The sequence below is a fragment of the Pinus tabuliformis genome, chromosome 2_2 (assembly GCF_031772625.1).
Source record: "Pinus tabuliformis cultivar Carrire ecotype Pingquan chromosome 2_2, CPIR1, whole genome shotgun sequence".
NCBI classification, from domain to species: domain Eukaryota; kingdom Viridiplantae; phylum Streptophyta; class Pinopsida; order Pinales; family Pinaceae; genus Pinus; species Pinus tabuliformis.
The window spans coordinates 102,382,815-102,405,906 of NC_142300.1; the positions used below are offsets into that span (position 1 = coordinate 102,382,815).

The window sequence follows — 23,092 nt, forward strand, 5'->3', positions numbered from 1 at the left end:
GGCATTTTTCAATATATAGTCAAATTAAGGGTATTGTTTTGTATGCCACAAACGCATGTGATATGTTAGAGGTTCATTGAGTGAAGCCCCCATGGTTTGCGAGTGAATTTGTTTTGAGTTAATTGATCTGGCAGGTACCGTTACCTTGATCTACGGTGTCAACAAATGAATGGCAATCTAAGGCTCCGACACAAAGTTTCTAAGGTTATAAGGCGATACTTAGAAGATGTCCATGGTTTTGTGGAGGTAGGAACTTCAAATTACTTTTTGTGTTCTTGTCAACCATGAGATTATTTGAGAAGTTGCAAGACTTACATAAAGTACAAAGACATTCCACTTAAGCTTATTTTATATTTTGCACTGTATTGATGTTGAAAAGAGCTCATCTCATTCCGTTCAATGTTGATGATTTAAAGAGATAGTGGTTGTCTATGTAAGTTTGCAGAACTAATCTCTCTGAATGTGTCAAAAGTTTACTATCCTAGATTTATGTAATATCTAATAGCTTCTGATGGTTGCAAGGCAGATTGAAACACCAATTTTGTCAAAGTCTACACCTGAAGGTGCCCGTGATTATCTTGTTCCATCTCGGATTCAGGTATAGCAATTATAATACTTTTAATCATTGATCTTTCTACTGAAAGGCTTCAGCATCACAGTTAGCTATTTTTATTGGTTAAATTCCAAGTCACTCATAATTTCCTTTTTTTTGCTAGAATTTTTGTATCATATTCAACAGTTACTCTCTGGTAACAATAATTACATAGGTTTGGGCTGACTGTTCCCAGGCATACGGGAAGGATGAAGTGCAAAATTTACAGACATATTCACGTGATAACTATTTAAAACCGTAGTTGCCTCCTGATATCAGACTCACTCAAAGTTGGGATTAACCCTATAACATACGTAGAACTAGTACATAGACACTATTGAATTCAGAAACCAGATTATAACACTAATCTTCGGGGACTGCTGATATTCGGGACATCAGGATCAGGGGCAACTACCAGACAGGCTGGATCAAGTGGTTTCAAGGGGGTCGTCTCCTCTACAACTAGGCAGAAATTTTCCTTCTGTCATGTCATCACTGCTCGCATGAACATGCTTGTTATTCCTGTACAAGTTTGAACATCATCTGGGCCAAATTTTTTTTCACTAGAAAAGGCCAGGGTTTTAGCACACTCCTCTGCTCGCTTGGCTTGATCTCCATGCCTGTTTCAGAATTTTCTGTGTTAAGTTTAGGTATCTTCTATGCTTAGAGCAATTTATTTCAATTTTCATAGTTAGCTCAATATCTTTTCCAGATTAGCAATCACATCAGCGTTAAAGTAAACTGCAGACATAACATAAACATAAATCGCAGAAGACAAGCCAAGACAAGAGAACACAAGATGTGGCGCTAGCCAGGGACAAACCCCAATGTGGGGAAATCCTCGATCAATTCTTCTTATATGTTCTTCAATAGTTCAGCAGAGAGAGAGAGAGTATACATTTACAACTGAAGTCAACACTTTGACTTATCTAGATGAGAGCATAGATCATCTCTAAGAAGATGATACATGAGATCAGTTGAAGACATGCTGCTTCAATTGATTCTCCAAGGTGACTCCACCTATCATCGTGCTGCATCTCGTCATCATGCTGCGCCTCACTGTGCTGCACCATGCTGCACCCATCATCACAAGGCTACATCTCATCATGCTTCATCAATCATGACGGTACCCATCGCTGTACTGCATCATGTGCCATTGCTGCACCATGTTGCCATACTGACCTATCTGTTTGCTGCATCTAGCTAGCTTGCTGTCCCTTGCTTGCTTGTTGTCCCGAGCATGCTTATTGTCCCTAGCATGCTTGCTGTCTCTGGCATGCTAGCTGTACTTGCTGCACTAAGTATCATGCTGCTGTCCCAATGTGTTATACTAACAGCACTATGAACTTGCTATATCATACTGCTGTACCTCACCATTGTGCTGCCCCTCATTATGCTATGATACACTTCATCGCTGTACCCATCATGCTGCAACATTCATCAACATGCTGCTGCAATATATCTGCTGCTTGCAACATCATGCTGCTTCAATGTATCATCATTGTTTTCTCCATCCAAGTGACTGTACTATTATTAACACAGTCCTAACATATGCTGCCTTGCTGGACAGACTTCAACGTATACCCTTCAGCACTCTTCTCCATGTCATACAATCCGCTTTCAGACCTTCCTTCCTCCATGGCTGTGACTAGGGCATGCTTGAATAGTCTTCCTTTATATCACCTGGAGGACTGCAGCTAGGGCAGCATAGAGCTTCTCCATAGGGCTGCGTATAGAGCAGCGTAGGGCTCTCCATAGAGCTGTGTATAGGGCAGCGTAGGGCTCTCCAATAGAGTTGTGTATAGGACAGCACAGGGCTCTCTTTTAGACCAGCAATTAGATCTCTCCTTGCTGCATTATGTAGGCTTGCTTCACTGTATTAAAATCTCCTCCATGATAGCATTAGGATCTAGGGCATCCTCTAGGGCAGCATATCCTCTTTAGATCTCTCCTCCCACAAAAACCCAAAGACAAGTGGAGAGGAATAGATCACCAAGAGGATGTGTGTCCAAATGACTTTCAAGGCACCTCTATTATACTAAAACGTTGAGCACAAGTGGGGTTTATTCAGTTGCTGGCCGACCTTGACGAATTATCCCATAACACAAATAAATTCATGTCTCCATGAATACTTATTGGAATTGGATGATCTTTATATCAATCCTACACCTCTCGATGAGAGGGATCCAATAAAAATATCAGCTGCCATTAATAAGATGACCCACATGGAGTTCGGCCCTAGTTGCCAATTTTAACACTTTGTGAATGGAATAGACTGAAGTTACAGGCTCCAACATATTACATACGTCATTGGGTGTTTTCTACAGAATGGAAAGGCATTGACTGTATGAACATCCACGATTATGAAGATATGCCTCTTTGCTTGTTAAGGTACCATATTCTATAAACTGTGTAGGCTATATGATCATGAAGGGAAAGATAACAACCAATCTCATTTCATGCATTGGCAACTGGGATGCCATTGCTGGCATGTAACCCTGCTTGCAATTGGAACCTTTGGTCTGATTGTATTTTTGAAGTATCTCTACTCAATTTTGAGGTGGATTTCCTTCAGATCAAGAACTTGGAAGGTTGCCCAGTCCACTCTTCCGGTGCAGATCGCCTGAAATTTTGAAATTTTCTAATGATTTTAGCGTAATTCTGGCCCAGTTTCTTGCTCATTGGGTGAAGCGAACAATGTTCCTTCTACATATTAATTATTCCAAAAGACTTGGAATATCAAGATATCCATGAGGATACAAATATTATATTAAATATGAATAAAAAATGAATGAATGTTTACAATGAGAACGAGAGGCTTGCTTATATACCATGCAAGTGTCTCTTCATGAAGAGTCATGTCTCATTTAGACATGCCTCTTCAGCCTAATTACTAATTAACTAATAATTATTTATGCTTATTTATCATTTACATTATTTATTTATATTTTATTTGTTACATTGCCTTCTTCCTCAAAAAGCTTTGTCCTCAAAGCTTGTCGATGAAAAAGGCTTGATCTCTTTGTCGACTTCGAAAGTCTTTCTGTCTCGGAATAGTCATCCTCGTCAATACAAGTTGATATGATCTTCTTAGTGACAAACAAAATTGTTGCACTGAGAAGGGATCATACCATCCCAGATTAATCTTCTGTGGAATATTCTGATCATTGGAATTTTGTAACGACTTGTCAGCATAAGACAGGATTGATGTTATGTCATTATTCTCTGGAACATCAGTTTGTTATTTCTGGTTTAAATGGTCCTGATACGTAACTTGGTTGATTTGTCTACTCTCGTGATTCGGATGCTAATATAAAGTTTTTAGATTTTCTTGTGGCGAAGATGTTGTAGAGTTGGTTATGAAACATTCACCGGGGATGTTCATTGTCTGAATTGCAACATCTAAGTGTGTCGTTTCTTCAATTGACTTGTCTTCTTAAGTTGTCATATTCATTGGATCGGTATTTGTTGTTTTGTCATCAACTTGAATTCCTACACTTGATGCTTATTTCTCGATAAGTTGTTGTACCTTGTTTTCTAATGACTTCTTATCCTTGTTAAGTTTCTTAATTTGCGTCAGTAATTTTTCATTATGGTTTTTAAGTCGAGAAACTTCCTCATTTTTGTCAACAATGATTTTGTCAATTTCATTTTGCATATTTTGTAATACTTTTTTTCCTTCTTGAGAAATTATTTTTGAAATATCCGATATATCTTTTGGCGTTACTAAATTAGGTTTCAATGTAACATCTTGGAGTGTTATTTTCTTCTTCTTGTAAGAAAATGTTAAAAACGTTTTCTTAGTATTTAGAATAAAGGAACCTAGAGTTTCCATCCAGGGTGATCCCAAAACAATGTCACTATCGTTAAAACATAAGATTTTCACGGTGAATTGTGAGGTAAAAGTATAATCTCCAATATTTAGGTGTAGATTGCTTATGTTGTATTGTTTGTTACATGTGCCAAAAATATTTGTTTCAACTATATTTGATTCAGGAATCACCAATTGGTTAGCACATTTAGGACTAACATAATTACTTCTTTCAGTAGGACTGATAGAGATTATGATGTCTCTTCCTGCGAGTGATCCTTTGATTTTAAATAGTGTGTAAACACATGTACTAAAGGTTTCAGGAAACCTTTCATTACTAGTCTCCATTTTTGCCTTGATGTTTTTACGTAAACAATATGTCAACTGGAGCTATTTTTATTATAAAATATCACTTATTTCTTCTATATATATTTTTCAAATATTCTCCTTTAATGTGGATTGTTAAAAACTTGAATACCCTTTTATTAAAAAAAATACTCCTTTATATTGTTGCCCTCTATATATGTATGTATTTCTTTATATTAAGACCCCTTTTCAAAATAACTTTATTATCTTATAATAATAATAGTTTCACCTTTTTTTTTAATAATAAACTAGTCCCCCTTTTTTTATATACTTAATTGCTCCCTTGATAACTTTTTTAATGTCACCCCACTTAATATAAAAGTCACGTCTTTTCATATGACAAGGTCACGATGTTCACCCTACTTTTCAAGTAAAAAGTAAAACTTACCTTTCACGTAAAGAAATTTTGTTCCCTTTGTTTTTCTTTTACTTTTTAAATACCATGGGCAATTACCATGGGTTGGTTTCTAAAACCTCCGTTAATGTTTTCCACCTAAAAAGTAAAAACATTAGCATACCATGGGTTTCTAAAACCACGGGCTTTGTTTTTCTTTTACTTTTTAAATACCATGAACAATTACCATGGGTTGGTTTCTAAAACCACGGGCTTCTACCAGGTGATTTTTTTTTTAATTTTTTTAATTTTTTTTATATAGTTTGATTTTTTTATGTTCTTTTATCTTTTTACTTTTTCTTTTTCTTCTTATTTAATTTATTTACTTATGTTTTTTTTGGTTAATTTTTTTTTAATGGCCAAAGGTCAATTAGCGAATTTTCATTTAATTTTAATTTTAATGGCCAAAGGCCTAGAAAAACGGAGAAAAGGAGAAACTCCCAAATTTTGAGCAAAATGCTTCAATTGTACAGCAACAAGGTTGACGAATTTCGATAGCCAAGGACCTAGATCGGAGAACGAGCTCTATGCACCAGTTAAGAAACCTAGAGGACTGAACTGCTCTGATACCAAATGAAGCGAACAAAGTTCCTTCTATAGATTAATTACTCCAAAAGACTTGGAATATCAAGATATCCATAAGGATACAAATACTATATTAAATATGAATAAAAAATGAATGAATGTTTACAATGAGAACGAGAGGCTTGCTTATATACCACACAAGTGTCTCTTCATGAAGAGTCATGTCTCATTTGGACATGCCTCTTTAGCCTAATTACTAATTAAATAATAATTATTTATGATTATTTATCATTTACATTATTTATATATATTTTATTTGTTACATTGGGCTAAGTGTGCGTACTTCTAAGCACTGAGATCAAATGTTTGGTCCCAAAGTTATTTATATAAAACCATGAAGATGTGTATTTAAGAGAGAGAGAGAGAGAAATTATTTTAACATCCACGAGGCTAAAGATAGCCTATGGGACAGATTGCTTCTTCATTTGCTTGATGTATTTGGCCCTTTTTTTGTGAAGCTTCAAAATAAATGCTCCTAGCTTCTCGACAAACCCCTCGCTAAATAGATTATCCCAAGAGCTAGCTGCCAGCATATCTACCTAACTTTCCCTGTTGTCTTTGAAGGCCTCACATTCTAGAATGAAATGTTTTTCTGTTTCCACTCTTCCGGAAGAACAAAAAATGCATACTCTTTCCTCCCACAGTTCCTTTGGCCTTTTCCAGCGCCCTGTTTCACAACGAAGTTGATGAGAATTAGTCCTTAATCAAGCAATAAGAATTTTGGCTCTCCAAGAGATATTGGCCTCTATGTATGCTTTTGGTTGATGACTATGAGTCGGATTAAACACTTCAATATAGTATTTTTTCTTTCTTTTAGCTCCTTATCCCAAGTATGCTTGTGGAACTTTTCCATAACAAAAGTTTTTATCTCTTTGCTGTTTATGGGACACGCGTTCAAGCAAATACCCTTTAAAGACAACCTTAGGCCATCTACCCTCTTCCATTTGCCCAATTTTTTTTTAAATACCTTATGACTCGCACCAAAGCAATTGCTTCAATAGAAGCAGTCCATGTTTCACTTAACAAGATAGCATAAGGAACTACACTTTTAATTTTTAATTTGTTTGTAATCAAACGCTTGTGAATTTTCTCAATTTGTCTCCACTGCATGTCGGATGTGTTAAAATTATATCACTGCAGTGATTGATTTACTTTTCCTACTTATTCCACCATAAGTTATTCATGAAATCACTTCAATAAACATTAAAATAAATACTGCTGCAGATATCACACCGTAATACAGAAACAAACATATGCACAAGAATCAACACATTGACACAGATATTTTGGACTAATGTCCTCGGAAAAACCCAATGTGGGAAAGCCAGTGCAGCAAGGGAGGATTTTGTTATTCAACAACTTTCTAGTACAACAGGGTGCCAAACTGGCTTACCCACAGATAGACAAATTCTCCAACACTTCTTTTGAACCCAGCGTCAACCCTGCTAGCCTCTGAGTGGCCTGAAACCCTCTGCATCAGCCTGTTGAGACTCTGCGCAACCTCTCTGGCCTTCTGGGTCACTCCTGCAGCCTCTGCGTGGATGACATAGGCCCTGTTGGCTCTGTGTAGTCTCTGCTGCCTCTGCGTGGCTCTCTCTGGCCCTGCGTCTGCCTTTTCTGCCTCTGCAATGATCTCCCGTCTCTCTTTTCCGTACTTGCTGCCTTCTGACTGCTCATCAGACCACTGGTTCAATTTCTCAGCTAACCCCTGCTCTAGAAATTGAATTGACTGGTCTCCCTCAGTTTTGTTCTCCAAGTGACCCTCAAGCCTCTTCTTATACTTTTGTTGTTGACAAATCAACGGTCGAGATTAAGTCCCTAATCAACGGATAAGATTAGATCTGGCTTGATCCATGACTTTTGGACCATTCTGACACAATTTTATATTAGTTCACATTAATATATTATTTTCCCTAAGTTTAGACTTAGGGATTACATTAAAAATATTAATTATTTTAATATCTCCCAAACTCTTTAGAATCTGCCCAAACCCTTTTTGGATATTGGAGATCTCATGTGCCTTAGCCCCTCTACCAAGTTTCTTGGCTAGAGCACATTCGTTGCTACTCGAAATCAACAGGATGTATTGTTGGCCCATAGTTCACAACCATAGAGAATCACTAGAATCACTAGAAGCCCCAAAAGAGTTTGAGTGGTTTTCCAGTCCCATAACTCTACCTCTTTACACCTATTTTGAAAAGCATAAAATGCTTTCCAAACCCCCAAAGTTCTTTTCTTTCTACAACCATTCCAACTTAGATTTTTGTTGAAGTCAATTGCAAGGTATTTGTAATCCGCAACCTCTTCCAGAATGTTGCCTTCAAAGTAGAAATTATGTTGGTTATGTTTTCTTTTCTTAGAGAAAACCACTACTTTCGTTTTGCTGACATTGACTTGCATCCCCACACTTCTACAAAAATGCTCAAGGGATAGTAAGTGCTCTTGCAAACCAAGAGCCGATTCAGCAATCAGAATAAGATCATCTGCATACAAAAGAAGCCTTATAGCAAACTTGCCCAAATAGATACCATCACCCCCTTGTGAATTTAACCACTCCTCAAGCTTGTGGATATATAAACCAAAAAGGGTAGGAGACAGTGGGCAACCTTGCTTGACCCTGATATCGCTTCTAAAACTTTCATAAATGCTTGCTAAAGTTCTAATTTTGACTTTCACCTCTTCATACAACCTATGCACAACTGCTTTCAAATGTTTAGGAACCCCAAGTCCTCCATTTTGTGCCAAATCTTATACCTGGGAACCGAGTCAAACACTTTTCTGAAATCAACAAAGCAACAAAAGACTTCTTCCTTTTTCTCCCAAACTTTTTCAATGATGTGCTTTAAAATTATACAATGATCAACTGTGGAATGTTTAGGTTTAAAACCTGCTTGCCCTTAGCATGCTTATCTCTTGCTTCTGCCCACTGGCTAACTTTGTTTTCTAGCATGTTTCCAAATAGATTTGCAAGCAAAGGGTTTATCATGATGGTCCTATAATTGGAGGGATTATTGGCGTCATCGCTCTTGATAAGAGGTATGCCAGACTAGTTGTCCAATTTGTGGGTAGCCCTTGTTGTATGATGTTGTTGAAGATTTTTGTAATGTGAGGTGCAAGAATGTTTGAGCTCCACTTTAGATATTCTGCTTGGAGTTCAGATAAGTCTTTTGATTTTGCAACACCCAACTTCTTGATACCCATCTCTACCTTTAGTATCAGTGTTGATCAAGGGGGCAGGGTCAACCTTGGGAACCTGCTCATAGAGTTGTCTTGCATAGTCAAACCATTTAGAAGCTGTAATATTATTTCCAATTTGTATCTTTTTCGGTTGGAGCTCCTTCCAAAATAATTTGTGATTATTTTTCCCAAGGAAGATTAGTTCTTCCCTCCTTGAAACCATGAAATCTACCTTTTCTTGCTTAATAATTGTTTGTAAGCTTTGAGCTTTATGTTATCCTTGTTTGACTCTTTCCACATTCTCTTTGCCTTTTTGCATTCCTCATCAAACCAAGCATTAACCGGAAAGCAATTTGTTTCAGACTTCTTAATTTTTGCTTTTTTGCACTTTGCAAGTGTGCATTGAATTAAATGTGTTAATTCATGACTATGAAGGCTGTGAATTGTAATTTTCTCCTTGTCGAAGAGCCTCTGTAGCGTCATTTTGAATGTATTACAATTTTTTGGGGTCAAAAGAATTCTGCCTTGTGGGAGATTTTGTTGGACATGCTGAATTTTTAACTCTAATTGTCTCTTTCCAATCCAAGAGAAAAATAAATTACTGGTTTGACTGCATAAATTACAACAGACTTTGACTGGGTTGATTGAGATGCTTTTGGGTTGACTTTGACTCCCTTGGTAGGCTGCATTCTTCTGCTATTGACTGAGCTGCTTGGAGGAAATTTTGGGGTAGCTTTGACCACCGTTGACTTTCTGGTTAGGGCTGCATTGGCAGCACTGTTTTGGGCATGTAATTCTGATATTTGTACACACTCTCTTTGTGCTGAACTATTGAAGAATAATAAGAAGATTTGAATAAAGGGTTTCCCCACATCGAGGATTATCCTTGGCATCTGCCACATCTTATGTCTTCTTGTCTTGGCTTGTCTTCTGCACATGTATTTATGTTCTATCTACATTTACTCTAAATGTGTTTAAGTTAATGTGATTGCTACTGAATATAATTGGAAATTACCTTTGGGCTGATGAGGAACATTGAAGTAAATTGTGCTAAAGCATAGAACATACCATTGTTATCTAAAATTAACAAAGAGGGACAATCACAATTAAGAGGGAGTTGGGCAAAAATATCCATGTTACAAATGTGTTGCATGTGCCAAGTATGGGAATGGATCTAATTTCAGTGTCTGCTCTTTAGGATAAGAAGTATGATATATACTTTTGAGGATAGAAGGTGTATCCAAAACACCAGGATTGGAAGTTAGCAAAGGAGATTGGGGTAGAAGCAACACATTGTACGAGTTTCAGTTTGATACTCCAAAGGCACTGGTTAGCAATAACAACAGTAGCCGAGTTAAGGGAGAGTTGTAGCATAGGAGGATGGGTCATATCCATCATGGAGCACTTAAGATGCTTAGAGAAACGGTGACAGGTATTCCAGAGGTGATTACAGAACATGATGATGTATGCAGAGGGTGCGTACTTGGAAAGTTTTCAAAAGTATTTTTCCAAGCAGTGATAATAGTGCCAAGGGTGTTTTAGAGTTGATAATTATGATATTTGTGGTCCATTTTCCACAAAGTCTCTCAGGGGTTATGAATATTTTGTGACCTTCATTGATGATTTCTCTAGGAAGACCTGGATATACTTCTTGAAGACATGAGATGAAGTTTTCAATCACTTCCAAGAGTTTAAAGCTCTTGCGGAGAACTTGACAGGAAAGAAGATAAAGGTACTTCAGACAGACAATGAAGGTGAGTATATTAAGGAAGATTTCAAGGAGTTCTTTGTCGGAGGGAATCAAGTGGGAGTGGACAACTCCATACAATTTGAAAAGAATGGGGTTGCAGAACACAAGAACAAAACCATTGTTGGAATAGCGAGGGCCATGCTATATGATCAGGATATGCCTATATATTTTTGGGTACAAGCATGTAGTGATGAGAAATCCATTAGGGCAACAACTTAAGATTTTACTTTAATTGATTTCGCCAATTATGACATTATCTTGTGATATTTAATTATTAGTTCTTCCAATTTCTCTTGTTCTTATCATCAAGACTAATGCGAATCAATAAACAAAGGAGGACACAAGATGTAGGCACATAACCAGGGCAAAACCCTTAGGTAGGGGAAGACCCAGTCAAGAACTCTTACTTCAGTAGATTCAAATCACAGTGAGACAACTAAGATTTTTGACACAAATTTTACGCTCCATCCATCAAGCTAACCAAACATGAGAACAATCTTCATGTAATTCAATCTTCATCCTTCATTAGTAACAATGTCTTGCAATTTAGCCTTCGTCTTGCAATAGTGATCTTTGACCTGTAATATCAACCTTCGTTCTGCAATGAAGACCATAAACTCGCAACGTTAACCTTCATCTTGTACTTCGCACTTCGTCCTTTTTTCTTCTTAAAATCGTAGATCCAAGTGTATTCCAATAGGTCGAGTTCACTTGTCTATTTATAGTGGTTTTCCACTATACTTTTTGGGCCAACATGATTAATTGATACGCTGAATTGTAGAGGATGAAATTGAAGCCAATTTAGAGGAGATTTTGAGGTTGACATGATGGATGGAGGGTTCAACATGACCAAAATAAATTTTCTTTTCTTGATACCATGATCCCAAGATGGGTTTACATAATTAAATTTGACTTTGACTTAACCAATGTTACTTGGGAGCGGGAGCGGAAGCGGGAGCGGGAGCGACCATTTTCAGAAGCTCCCGGTTTGGGAGCGAATCCCGGAGCGATTTTTTAAAAATATATATATTTTTTATATTTTTTAATTTTTGATACATATATGTCAACAAAAACATGTAGAATGGTGAATTAGATATAAAAAACATAAAAAAGCATAGATTGAACCATATAACAACAATCATCTAGAAGTTATAATCTTCATCAACCACGTCCGCAAGTTAGTAACATAGTAACATACAACATATTGAGTCTCATGATTCATCAATCTTAAAGTTTCAAGCTTTCAAAATTCAATATATAACATTTATCATCATTGATCACCAAAGTTGTACTTGTAAGCTAAGTGTAACCATTACAACAAATAATATCTAACATGAAATGAAATGTTATAAAATGAAACGAAATGAAACAACTTTCAACTTTCATGAAGCATCATATTCATAATTCATTACTAATGAGTTATAATTGCCAACTTCAAACTTAAATTGTCATATATTGTTTAAAAAAATATCATAATAAATATGAAAGAGTCAATAGTTATAAAAGCTACTAGAAACTAGAGAAGAGAAGTAAATCTATTATCTATTTCTTATGCTTGGGCCTCTTGCCACCACGAGAAATGTCTAATTTTTTAGTCTTGTTGCAAAATCAGGATCTTTGTCATTAATATCACCCTCCAAGCATTAATATCCAGAGGTATCTTTGTCATTACCTTTGTATCTGTATAGGGATCTTTGTCATTAATATCACCCTCTAAGCATTAACATAAGATAGAAAAAGCATAGCATGTCAAGTCAAGATTTTGTTTGAGTGATGTGTACATTTTTAGAAGGGTCATGATAGAGGAGTTCGACAACCAATGTCACTAACATCAAGGTACATAGAGGGATTGGTACTCTTGATTAAATATGAGTTCCATACCCTAATACATGACAAAATTCAATGGAAACATTGCAATCCCCCAATCCTGAAATCCTGAAAAACTGATAAGTCTGCTGGATTTTGAATGAAATCTAAAATTCTACTTTCTCCATATGAAATCCAATGAGGACGAAACCACTCTCAAACATCCTGAGTCATTTCATGGTAATGTTAAAAATTTAAGTAAAAGGATGAAAATGAAAATTAAAGAAAATGTCACTTTTACTTTAAGAATTTAACATTACCATGAATAGCATATCAATACTAGGGCCTAGACTTGATCATTAAGTTGCCCCACTCAAAAACTATTTGTTTCTTTCAAAAAAATTGCATTTCGAACATTACTACAAAAAAAAAAATGCAAAAAAGGCAAAACGCTCCCGAAAACGCTCCCGAAAAGGCAGGGAGCGAATTTTTTTTTAGGGAGCGCGCTCCCGAAATCGGGAGCGATTTCGGGAGCGCGCTCCCGACCCGCTCCCGCCCGGAGCGCGGATCGGGAGCGGGAGCGAGGGGGGGGGGGGCGCTCCCCCGCAACACTGGACTTAACAAAAATCCTAGAGCACTTAATGGGTTCTTTGACCTATTGACTATTGACTCAGCATGATACCCATGCTTTAATAAGTCAATTTATTTAACAATAAAATTTTATTGTGACAAATACAATACATCATGTCTCAAAAAACTGACATTAGTTATATTCTTCAACACTCCCTCTTAACTAGGGAGGTATTCATAATTATATATTTAAAGGTACATGGAAGATCTCAAAATGATATGAACTGTGAAGAGTTCTAGGACACTTAGTGCAACGAACTAGATACCTGACCCGGGTTTTCTATCCGGGTGGGACTCAGGGGACGCACGCTTTAGCCAACTCTGGGTACCATCAAGCTTTTAAGCTCTACCACCAACCCAGGATCTAGGTGCGTGTTCAAGGTCGGAGCTCCATGACCAATTACACCCTCCCTCTTTGAGACATAAACAACAACACATAGGCCGACCATATGTCCTCCCAAGCATCTTGCCATTAGATGCTTCATCTCTCCTTATAAATTAAACCAGATATATCCATTTGTCCAAGCATGTTTCCAAAGTGTTCAACCTTCTTTTGGAGAAATTTATCTGTACAAACACAACCCCAATTAGTAATAAACTTTCGAATATATATATAAATAAGCCCAAATCTTCGGGGTTTTCAATCATCTTGATGTTACTTATAGGTTTTCCAAGTACAACTTGTCGGAAGTTTTTCTTCTTTCACTTCTTCGCCAATACCAAATACAACCTCATTGCTTTGCAAATCTATTTGTAGTACTTTCAATCTTCGGTTTTATTCTTTCTTTAAGGTATTCACTATGCCCTCCCTCTCAATTGGGAAGTTGTGCCCTTTATTTTATCCGGAATCCCTCTCAATATTGAAGAATCTTCAGCCTTTCAATGCTTCATTCTCTCTTACGACATCTTTATCATCATTTATAGCTTCCTTCATCATGCTCATCCTTACTATCAAATATCTTTAGTTACAAACATCTTCAGCATCTTGAAGATCATGTACCTGCAGGACTTTAACAACAAGTACAACCAAATACAAATATCTAGAAGCATGAAGTTAACTATATCATATTATTACAATGGAAGCATCAAAACATTCAAACTTTTAGACATTAAATACCTAAACCTTGAAGTTTATTAGTGAATGTTTTGAATGCTTCCATTGTATTTGTTATATATAATATTTTCTGAAGGAATCACATTGAAATCACATTGAAGTTTATTATTGAGTCAAATAAGTATTTGTCACCTCCACACCAAGTTGGCCTCAAGGAGATCAAGTCAACCTCAAACTGGGTAATTCGACCTCACCAGAAGCCTATATATTGAAGCAATTCGAATTCGTTTGGAGCACACTCACTCACTCAAGTTCAATATCCCAGAAGAAAGAGCTGGAAAAAGCGAAGTTGGAAAAGGAGGCTAAAAGGGATGCGAAGTTGGAAAAGGAGGCTAAAAGGGGTGCGAAGTTGGAAAAGGAAGAAAAGGTCAAGATCGGAATTTTGGGCTATCAATCTCTCTCTCTTGTGGATTCCTCTAGGAGATCGAAGTCTTCGTTGTCAAGTCGAAATTGATGCTGTTGCTACTAGTTGTTGGGTCTAAATTGCTGCTTTGTCGAAGTTGTTGTTGAAGGGTTATCCTCTGCAAGAAGGAAGAAAGAGCTGACTTGGTGTGGAGGAAGTCCGTGTCTAGGTCAAGAGTCTTGGATCATCTCAAGGAAGTTATTAAGGAAGAGTTGTTGACTAGGTTTTCCCTTAGATAGGGGTTTTTCCCTAGTTGTCCGCCCATATCATGTGTCTATGATCTTTGTGCTATTGTTTTGATAGTTGCTTGATGAACTAAAGACAAAAGAGGAACATAAGAAAAACATAAAGTCACAAGTAATTATCTATATAAAAGAAAATGTTTTTTGCCTTTTTGATTTTCTAACATGGTATTAGAGCTAAGGCGAAGAAGGAAAAAAAACAGTTTGAGGATCTACTGAAAGGAGTCTAAGAAACCTCAAAATGTTGAGTGAGGGATCATATATGGAAATCCTATAAGGAAAGAAGCTTACTACCTTCAAGGAAAATGTCTAACACAATAATGGGAGAGAACAAATTAGAAGGAGCATCAAATTACAAGTCATGGAAGAAAAGAATTGATCTCATTTTGAAAAGAGCAAAATCCTAGATTTGGTCAAGAACATTGGTCAAGTAGCAAGTCTTAAGAATGAACTAAGGACAACAAAATGACAAAAGATGACATTGTGGCTTCCTTTTTTGTAAGGATGGCTAGAATTAGAGATGAGCTTCAAGCCATATATGAGATTGTACTAGAAAAAGAGCTGGTGATTACCGCATTATTGGGATTGCCACCTACTTGGAGTGCTTTTGCTTTAGGAATCAATAGTTGGATAGAAACTCCTTCATTCGAAGAATTATGGAATGCTTGCAGCCAAGAAGAGATGAGAATCTCATCAGTAACCACCAATGAAGAAGAGAAAGTTTCAAATGCCTACTCCGCTCATCACAAGAAAGGAAACTTCAAGAAATCAAAAGGGCTAAGAAGGAAGGTAGACACGTCCAAAATAGAATGCTATCAATGTCATAAAATGGGTCACTATAAAAGTGATTGTCCTAACAATTTGAAGCATAAGAAAAGGAATAGGGACCAAGCTAATGTTGCTCAAGAAGGATCTCCAAAGAAGAATAAAGTCGAAGAAACAAATATAAGGGACTTACACTACTAAGTCCTTTGCTCTAAGCTTTAATTGTTTCATTTTTGATTTCTAGTATTTGTAGGTTTAACATTTGTGAATTGTTTTTATAAGGTTATAGGTATCCCTCGAGTTTGGAGGGAGCCCTCACCAACTTCCATAGATAAGTATCTTACTCCTTGTATTACCTTTTCATTTTTGGTTTCCCTTACTTATCTAAGTTTGTTTGTATTAAATACTAATCACATTTCAAATTACAGATCCAAGTGTATTCCAATAGGTCGAGTTCACATTATTATTTATAGTGGTTTTCCACTGTACTTTTTAGGCCAACATGAGCAGTTGATAGGCCGACTTGTAGAGGATGAAATTGTAGCCAATTTAGAAGAGCTTTTGAGGCCGACTTGATGGATGGAGGGTTCAACATGACCAAAATAAATTTTCTTTTCTTGATACCATGATCCCAAGAAGGGTTTACATAATTAAATTTGACTTTGACTCAACAAAATCCTAGAGCACTCAATGGATGCTTTGACCTATTGACTATTGACCCAAGCATGAAACCCATTCTTTAATAAGTCAATTTATTTAATAATAAAATTTTATTTTGAAAAATACAATACATCATGACTCAAATATAATTATGAAGACAAACACTAGTTACATTCTTCAACATGTAGCACAACAATTTACATTCAGAATAGGGTCCCACATAAGGTGTTGGGAAAGATTACAACAGTGGAGGCATTGACAAGGAAGAAGCTAGAAGTTAGTCATTTCAGAATTTTTGGTAGTATTGCTTATTGTCATGTTCTAGCCTAGATGCGCACTAATCTGGATTCTACTGCAGAGAAGGGGTATTTCATTTGTTACAACGAAACATCCAAGGCATACAAGATCTATATTCCAAAGACTCGAAAAATCATTGTGAGGCAGGGCGTTAAGTATCAGGAGGACAAAGCCTTCAAGAGATCTCGCGAGTTACTAGCAATTGATCAGAGTTAGCAAGCTAAAGCTCCAAGGGTTGAATAACAATCTTAGTCTCAGGGCGCAAGTACCAGTACAATGAGTAGTATGGGCAACAATATAGGTGTTGAGGAGAGTTAGTAGCATGTGGAGAAACAACATGATGAGGAGCTTGAAGCGCCACCCACTACAGTTGGGAGAAAAAAACGCTTAGTGCTTCAGACATTGAGAGACGCACAGGAGTTTGTAGGAGATCCTAGCTCGAGCACTAGGGACAGGAGACTGCTAGAGAGATATTCATGTTACAAGTTGGTTACGAGGTGTTGATGAGTCAGCTAATTGACAGTGAGCCTTCCAACTATGAAGAGGTTGCACAACACTAGGTGTGGCAGGATGCTATGGTGGAGTACAACTCCATCATGTTGAACGATGTTTAGGAGGTGGTGCCTAGACCGTTGGATAGGGCAATGTTTGGTTCTCGCGGGATCTCTATAAGATCAAGCACAATGCATATGGTATCATTGAAAAATTCAAAGCCAGGTTCGTGGCCAAGGGTTTCTATCAAAAAGAAGGAATAGATTATGAGGAGACGTTTTCTCTCGTGGCCAGGTTCGTGGCCAAGGGTTTCTATCAAAAAGAAGGAATAGATTATGAGGAGACGTTTGCTCCCGTGGCCAGGTATGCTTCCATTAGGGCCGTGATCTTACTTGCAACACAGATGGGATGACAAATTCGTCAGATGGATGTCAAGATGACATTCCCGAACGGAGTCATAGAAGAGGAGGTGTACATCAAGCAACAAGAAGGTTTTGAGACGCATGGAAAGGAAATCCATATATGTGGGTTGAAGAGAGCATTATACAAACTCAAGCAAGCTCCGAGAGCATGGTATGGTTGTATTGATAGCTACTTGCAGGAGATGGGCTTCGTGAAGAGTGAGGTAGATTCAAACCTCTATTATCTTATGGTTGGAGGTGAACCACCCATTCTCATTTTGTATATGGATGATCTATTTTTGCCTGGGTCAGCTAGGCTCATAGAAGATTGTAAGAGGGACTTAGCAATAAAGTTCGAGATGAAGGATTTGAGGTTAATGCATTATTTTCTAGTGGGATACCCAATTTTGAAAATTAACCAAAGTATAAAATTTGTGCCCTAAATTTAGAAATTAAATCAAACCATTCCAGAAAAGATACCTAGACTTTCAATTTACTCATACATTCAATTAAACCGAAATTTGATAATTGGGATGTAGGAAGAATACCTTGTTATCCATTTGAAGGTGTTTCTAGTCTGTTGTTACTCCCGCTCCTACTACCAAACCAACCCTTTTCCTCTTAGCATATTTGGGATCAACCTATCCAGTTCGCAGACCAAGAAGACTTTGAAATAATGGTCTTCTAGCTCCTGTGCCCAAAGCTCCAAGAACAAGTCTCAATTTTCTTCTCTAGCTGCGACTTCTTCAAAATTTCCTTCTCTGTCTGTAAAATACTCCCAAAAACTCTTCCCCCTCCCTTCTATGCGCTATTTCTTCTCCTTATATCCCCCATACTACCGTCTTAGTCTCCAGCAAGGTTTTCTGTATTCCCAACCCTTCCGCATGTGGAAACCTAGAATTGTCGTTTATCCCTTTTAGAGGCGGTCACACTTCTTAAGCTTAAATAACATTATTTGTAACTAAACATGAGTTGACTGAGTTGGTTCACCCACCTTTAAGAATATGTTCCTGTTAAAAGATTTATTTAAATGTTTTTCATACGTACTTTGGATTAGTGTTGATTATTGTTCTCGAAAAAATATCGATGAGGGAATTGAAAACATTTTTCGGTAATATCAGCGAAAATATCGACAAAAAAAAAAAGAAAAAAAAGAAAAAAAAAGAAAAAGAAAAAGAAAAAGAAAAAGAAAAAGAAAAAGAAAAAGAAAAAGAAAAAAACCAACATTTTTTTTTTAGATTTTTAAACATATAAAGAAACAACGATATTTAGCCAAGATATTCAAAATATGGTGATATTTAACCGAGATTTTCAAAATATCGCGAATCGCGATATTTACTTGTCGAAATATCATTTGGTTGAAAATCGTGCGATGTTCACGATATTTCGCGAAATATCATCGATATTATCAACACTGCTTTGGACATGTTCCTTTAGTTGATATATATATATATTTCTTTTATTTCCTTTAGTTCCTTTATATTATAATTAATATAAAATGTATAATTTCTTTTAGTTAAGATAATTAATAATATTATAGTTCCCTTTTATTTTGTATAGTCCCTTGTATTTACTTTTGTTCTGAATAATGTGTTACCTATATATTATCGTGGTGGTATACATAACGAGTAATCCACTCAATATATTCATTATATTTTGGTGAGTCAGGTATTTACTCAGTACTTCAATAATCAATTCTTTACCCTATACTTGGACATTTTTTTATAATTAGTTAGTACGTGTACTAGTGCAGTACATGCGATGCATGCATATGTAGCTATCAAATGCATGCCTCGTATGCATGCTAATGTTCGGACACTCCTTTTAATTCGAGATGGGTCTTTACATACACCTCCACTTCAGGAAACTTCATTTTGAAGCTAGGGTTTTTATAGTACATCCATAATTATTTTTATGATTAATATAATCGTGTAAGGGTTGTGTCTCATGATTGAATTCTCATTTAATGTGAAGACATCTTAAAATTTGTGTTTTGAACATTTATAGGTTTATAATTTTAATAGTCATGCCTTATCTAGCCGGGCTCCCAAATTATTCTAGAATCATCCTATCCTTCCCAATCACTTCCACTCCCATCCTATTCGTCCTTTACTGGAATATGCCATGGCGTTAGCTATACTGATCTAACCATTCATAAACTTCAAGGGTGATGAAGTCGATTATATCGACCTAATTTCCCAGTAGGTATTTCATAATCATCATCACATGTTTAAGGGAGCGTGACTCACACAGTCCTCCCATGATTCCAGGTTTTGGAGGATAAACGGTGGGCAACACCTCCACCCATCCTAGTAGGACCAGGGTCAACACCCTATCATAGAACTTCATTGAGCCTCAATTGTTCATGGAGTTTTGTCATCACGTGGTCGGTTTGGTAACAATACTATCTAAAATGTAAACATTTGTCCACACATTATAACATATGCATCAATATATTCAAAGGCGATTGTATTCAAATAACTATTTTTGTGCATTCCAAATATATTGCTATCTATGGCATTGTTCTTTGAGTTCATATAACGTATTTGACTGTCTAGCCCATATATCTATAAGTTAGCTTTCATATTAAGTAGTCAAATGTAGCCATTCTTTTATTTCTATCTCATCATTCATGTTGATATGTAAAATAAAAATTACAAACATCAGATCCATAAAATAATTCATAATTCATATTAGTATCATGTACCAAAAATGTTAAGCAAATAACATAATCCATATTGGTATCCATATACCAACAATGTTAAACAAATAATATACTTCATATTAGTATCCATGTACCAACAATGTTAAGCAAATAATCTGAAATCATTCTTATGTGTAATCTTTCATAGTTATAGAATAGTTCAAAATTAGTTTCAAGTATACAACCAAAATGAAGTAAAGATATACAAACTAAGATTTTAAGTGCTTCAAAATAAAAAAAAGTGGGGTATTTCTGGCATATGGTCTCTTTGTCTTCCCAGGTAGCTGATCCAGGAGTATACTTGTCCTACTGGACTTAAACTTGGTCTACCAGGCGGTTCCTGAGCTATTGAACCCTACGTTCCAGTGTACGTATTGGTTTGATCGAAATGGTTCCCTCGTCTGATACCCGCAGTTCCTTCCATTGAAGGTTATGCGATTTGTTAGTTATGTAATGTTTTAATACAGATACATGAAAAAAATTATGAACTTTATTAAAGTGGGGTGGCAGTTCAAGACGATAGGCGATATGTCCAACTTTTTCCAGAACTTTAAATGGCCCAATAAACTGGGTGACAACTATGTTCTTTTTCCAAACCAGATGGTGCTTTTGTTTGGTATGATGCGAATAAAAACCTGACCCCCTACTTCATAATTCCTATCTTTCCTGTGAGTATCAGCATAACTTTTCTATCTATCTCGAGTCTCGTTTAACCATTGCCTAATTTGTTTACATGCTCTTCCATCTTTTGAATGAATTCTAGTTGCACTATTACCCGGTCCTATAACCTGTCCCAATTTAACGGTGTTCTACAAGGTCTGCCATATAATTCTTCAAATGGAGGTATAACAATTGAAATAGGGTAACTATTATGATATGAAAATTTAACCAAGGGCAAGTGCTTTTCTCAGTGTGTTTGCTGATCCATAACGTATATCCTTAACATATCTTCTATTACTTGGTTAACCCTTTCTGTTTGTCCATTAGTCTTAAGTTGACAAGTTGTACTTAAATTTAGTTGAGTTCCTAAGGTTGATTGCATACAATTCCAGAACCTTGAAGTGAATCGTGAATCTCTATTTGATATGATCTTTTTAGGAACCCCATGAAACTTGATAACTTCATTTATAAATACCTGAGGTACATCGACAACTTCATAAGTATCCTTTACTAGAATAAAGTGAGCACTTTTCGTTAGTTTATCCACCACGACCGAAATGGGATTGTGTTTCTGTGGGGTAAGAGGTAGTATGACAATAAAATCCATAGAAATCACCTCCCATTTAGTCATAAAAATGTTGTGAGGTTGCAGGGGACCTTCTGGGTGATGATGGTCAGCTTTGACTTGCTAACATTCATGACATTTTTCAACGAATTGGATAATATCACGTTTCATTCCTATTTAAAAGAAGAGTTTCCTTGTGTCAGCATATATTTTCTTTACCCCTGGATGCGCACAATATAAAGCTCTATGAGCTCCCTTAAGGATGATGTTTCAAAGATGCCCACTATCCGGGATGTACATCCTTCCATGGATTCACAAAAGTCCATCATCCTCTAGTTCATACCCCTCAAACTTAGGTCCTTTTGGATCTTTACTATAAAGCCTGGACCTCACTTTTAAATACCAACTGTCTTCGAAGAGATGTTCTAGCACTCGCTTCCTCAAGTCTATCTTGATAGGTATGAGGGAAAAAAATCCTCTGTTTTCGACTTAGAATATCTGCCACTACATTTTCCTTCCCTTTTAATGTATGAAATTCCAAAGTCTCAGTCACTTAAGAATTCACTCCATCGTCTTTGCCTAGCATTCAAGTCCCTTTGGGTAAATAAGTATTGCAAACTTTGGTGGTTGCTTTTGAGCATAAAACTTCTCCCTACAAGGTAGTGTCTCCATATCTTCAATGCTAGTACTACAATGGCCAACTCTAAATCATGCATAACGCAGAGTTCTTCATGGGGTTTTAACTTCCTAGAGGCATATGCTATTACTCCTCTATCTTGCATTAATATTATACCTAATCCTTGCTTTGATGCATCAATGCATACAGTAAGGTCTTTGTCCTTATTAAGTACTTGCAAGTTTAGTGCACTGGTCCACAATCTTTTAAGCTCAGAGAATGCAATGTGACATTTCTCGGTCCATTCATAGCTAACTCCTTTACGTTGGAGGGTTGTGATAGGATTTGCAATTTTTGAGAATCCCTCTACAAACCTCTGATAGTATCCTTCTAAACCCATAAAACTATGTACTTCATGTGCATTTTTCGGGATCAGTCAATCCGTGATTGCTTTTACCTTCTCAGGATCTACTGAGATCCCTTCACCAGATATAATATGACCTAGGTAATGAATCTACTTTTAAAAAAAGGAACACTTGGATAATTTCCCATATAATTGCGCTCCTTGAGGCAAGATAATACTATCCGTAGATGTTCTTCATGCTCCTTCTCATTTTTGGAATAGATGAGAATAGCATCTAAGAAGACTTGAACAAAGTGGTCGAGATACTTGCGGAAAACACTATTCATAAGATTCATAAATATTGTTGGTGCATTAGTTAAGCCAAATGGTACCACCGTGAACTCATAATGCCCAAACGTGTTTGGAATGCAGTCTTGGAGATATTGTTTTCCTTCATTCTTAATTGATGATATCTTGACTGTAGATCGATTTTTGAAAAGACCGAAGCCCCTTTCATTCGTTCGAAGAGGTTATCAATTCGAGGCATTAGATACCTATTCTTTACTGTAGCTCGACTTAAGTTTCGATAGTCTATGCATAGCCATAAGGAACCATCCTTGACAAAAAATACAGGAGACCGCCAGGTGAAAACTGGGTCGGATGTGCCCTATGTCCAATAGTTTCTTTAGTTGAATTTGCAACTCTTGAAGTTCCGAAGG

At 36.7% G+C, this 23,092-nt stretch overlaps 1 protein-coding gene across 8 annotated transcripts in view; it reads left to right on the forward strand.

Moving 5' to 3' along the window:
• The window catches only part of LOC149191591 (aspartate--tRNA ligase, chloroplastic/mitochondrial-like), a 373,253-nt gene that overhangs the window by 91,147 nt on the left and 259,014 nt on the right, over positions 1–23,092 (forward strand). For all 8 annotated transcript variants that reach the window (XR_016254284.1, XR_016254280.1, XR_016254283.1 and 5 more), the window contains exons 4-5: positions 135–246; positions 527–598. Coding sequence is in view for 3 of the 8 variants with exons in the window: in XM_089404353.1 (XP_089260479.1) it covers positions 135–246; positions 527–598 (184 nt within the window). In the remaining 5 variants the exon portion in view is untranslated. The remainder of the gene's footprint in view (positions 1–134; positions 247–526; positions 599–23,092) is intronic.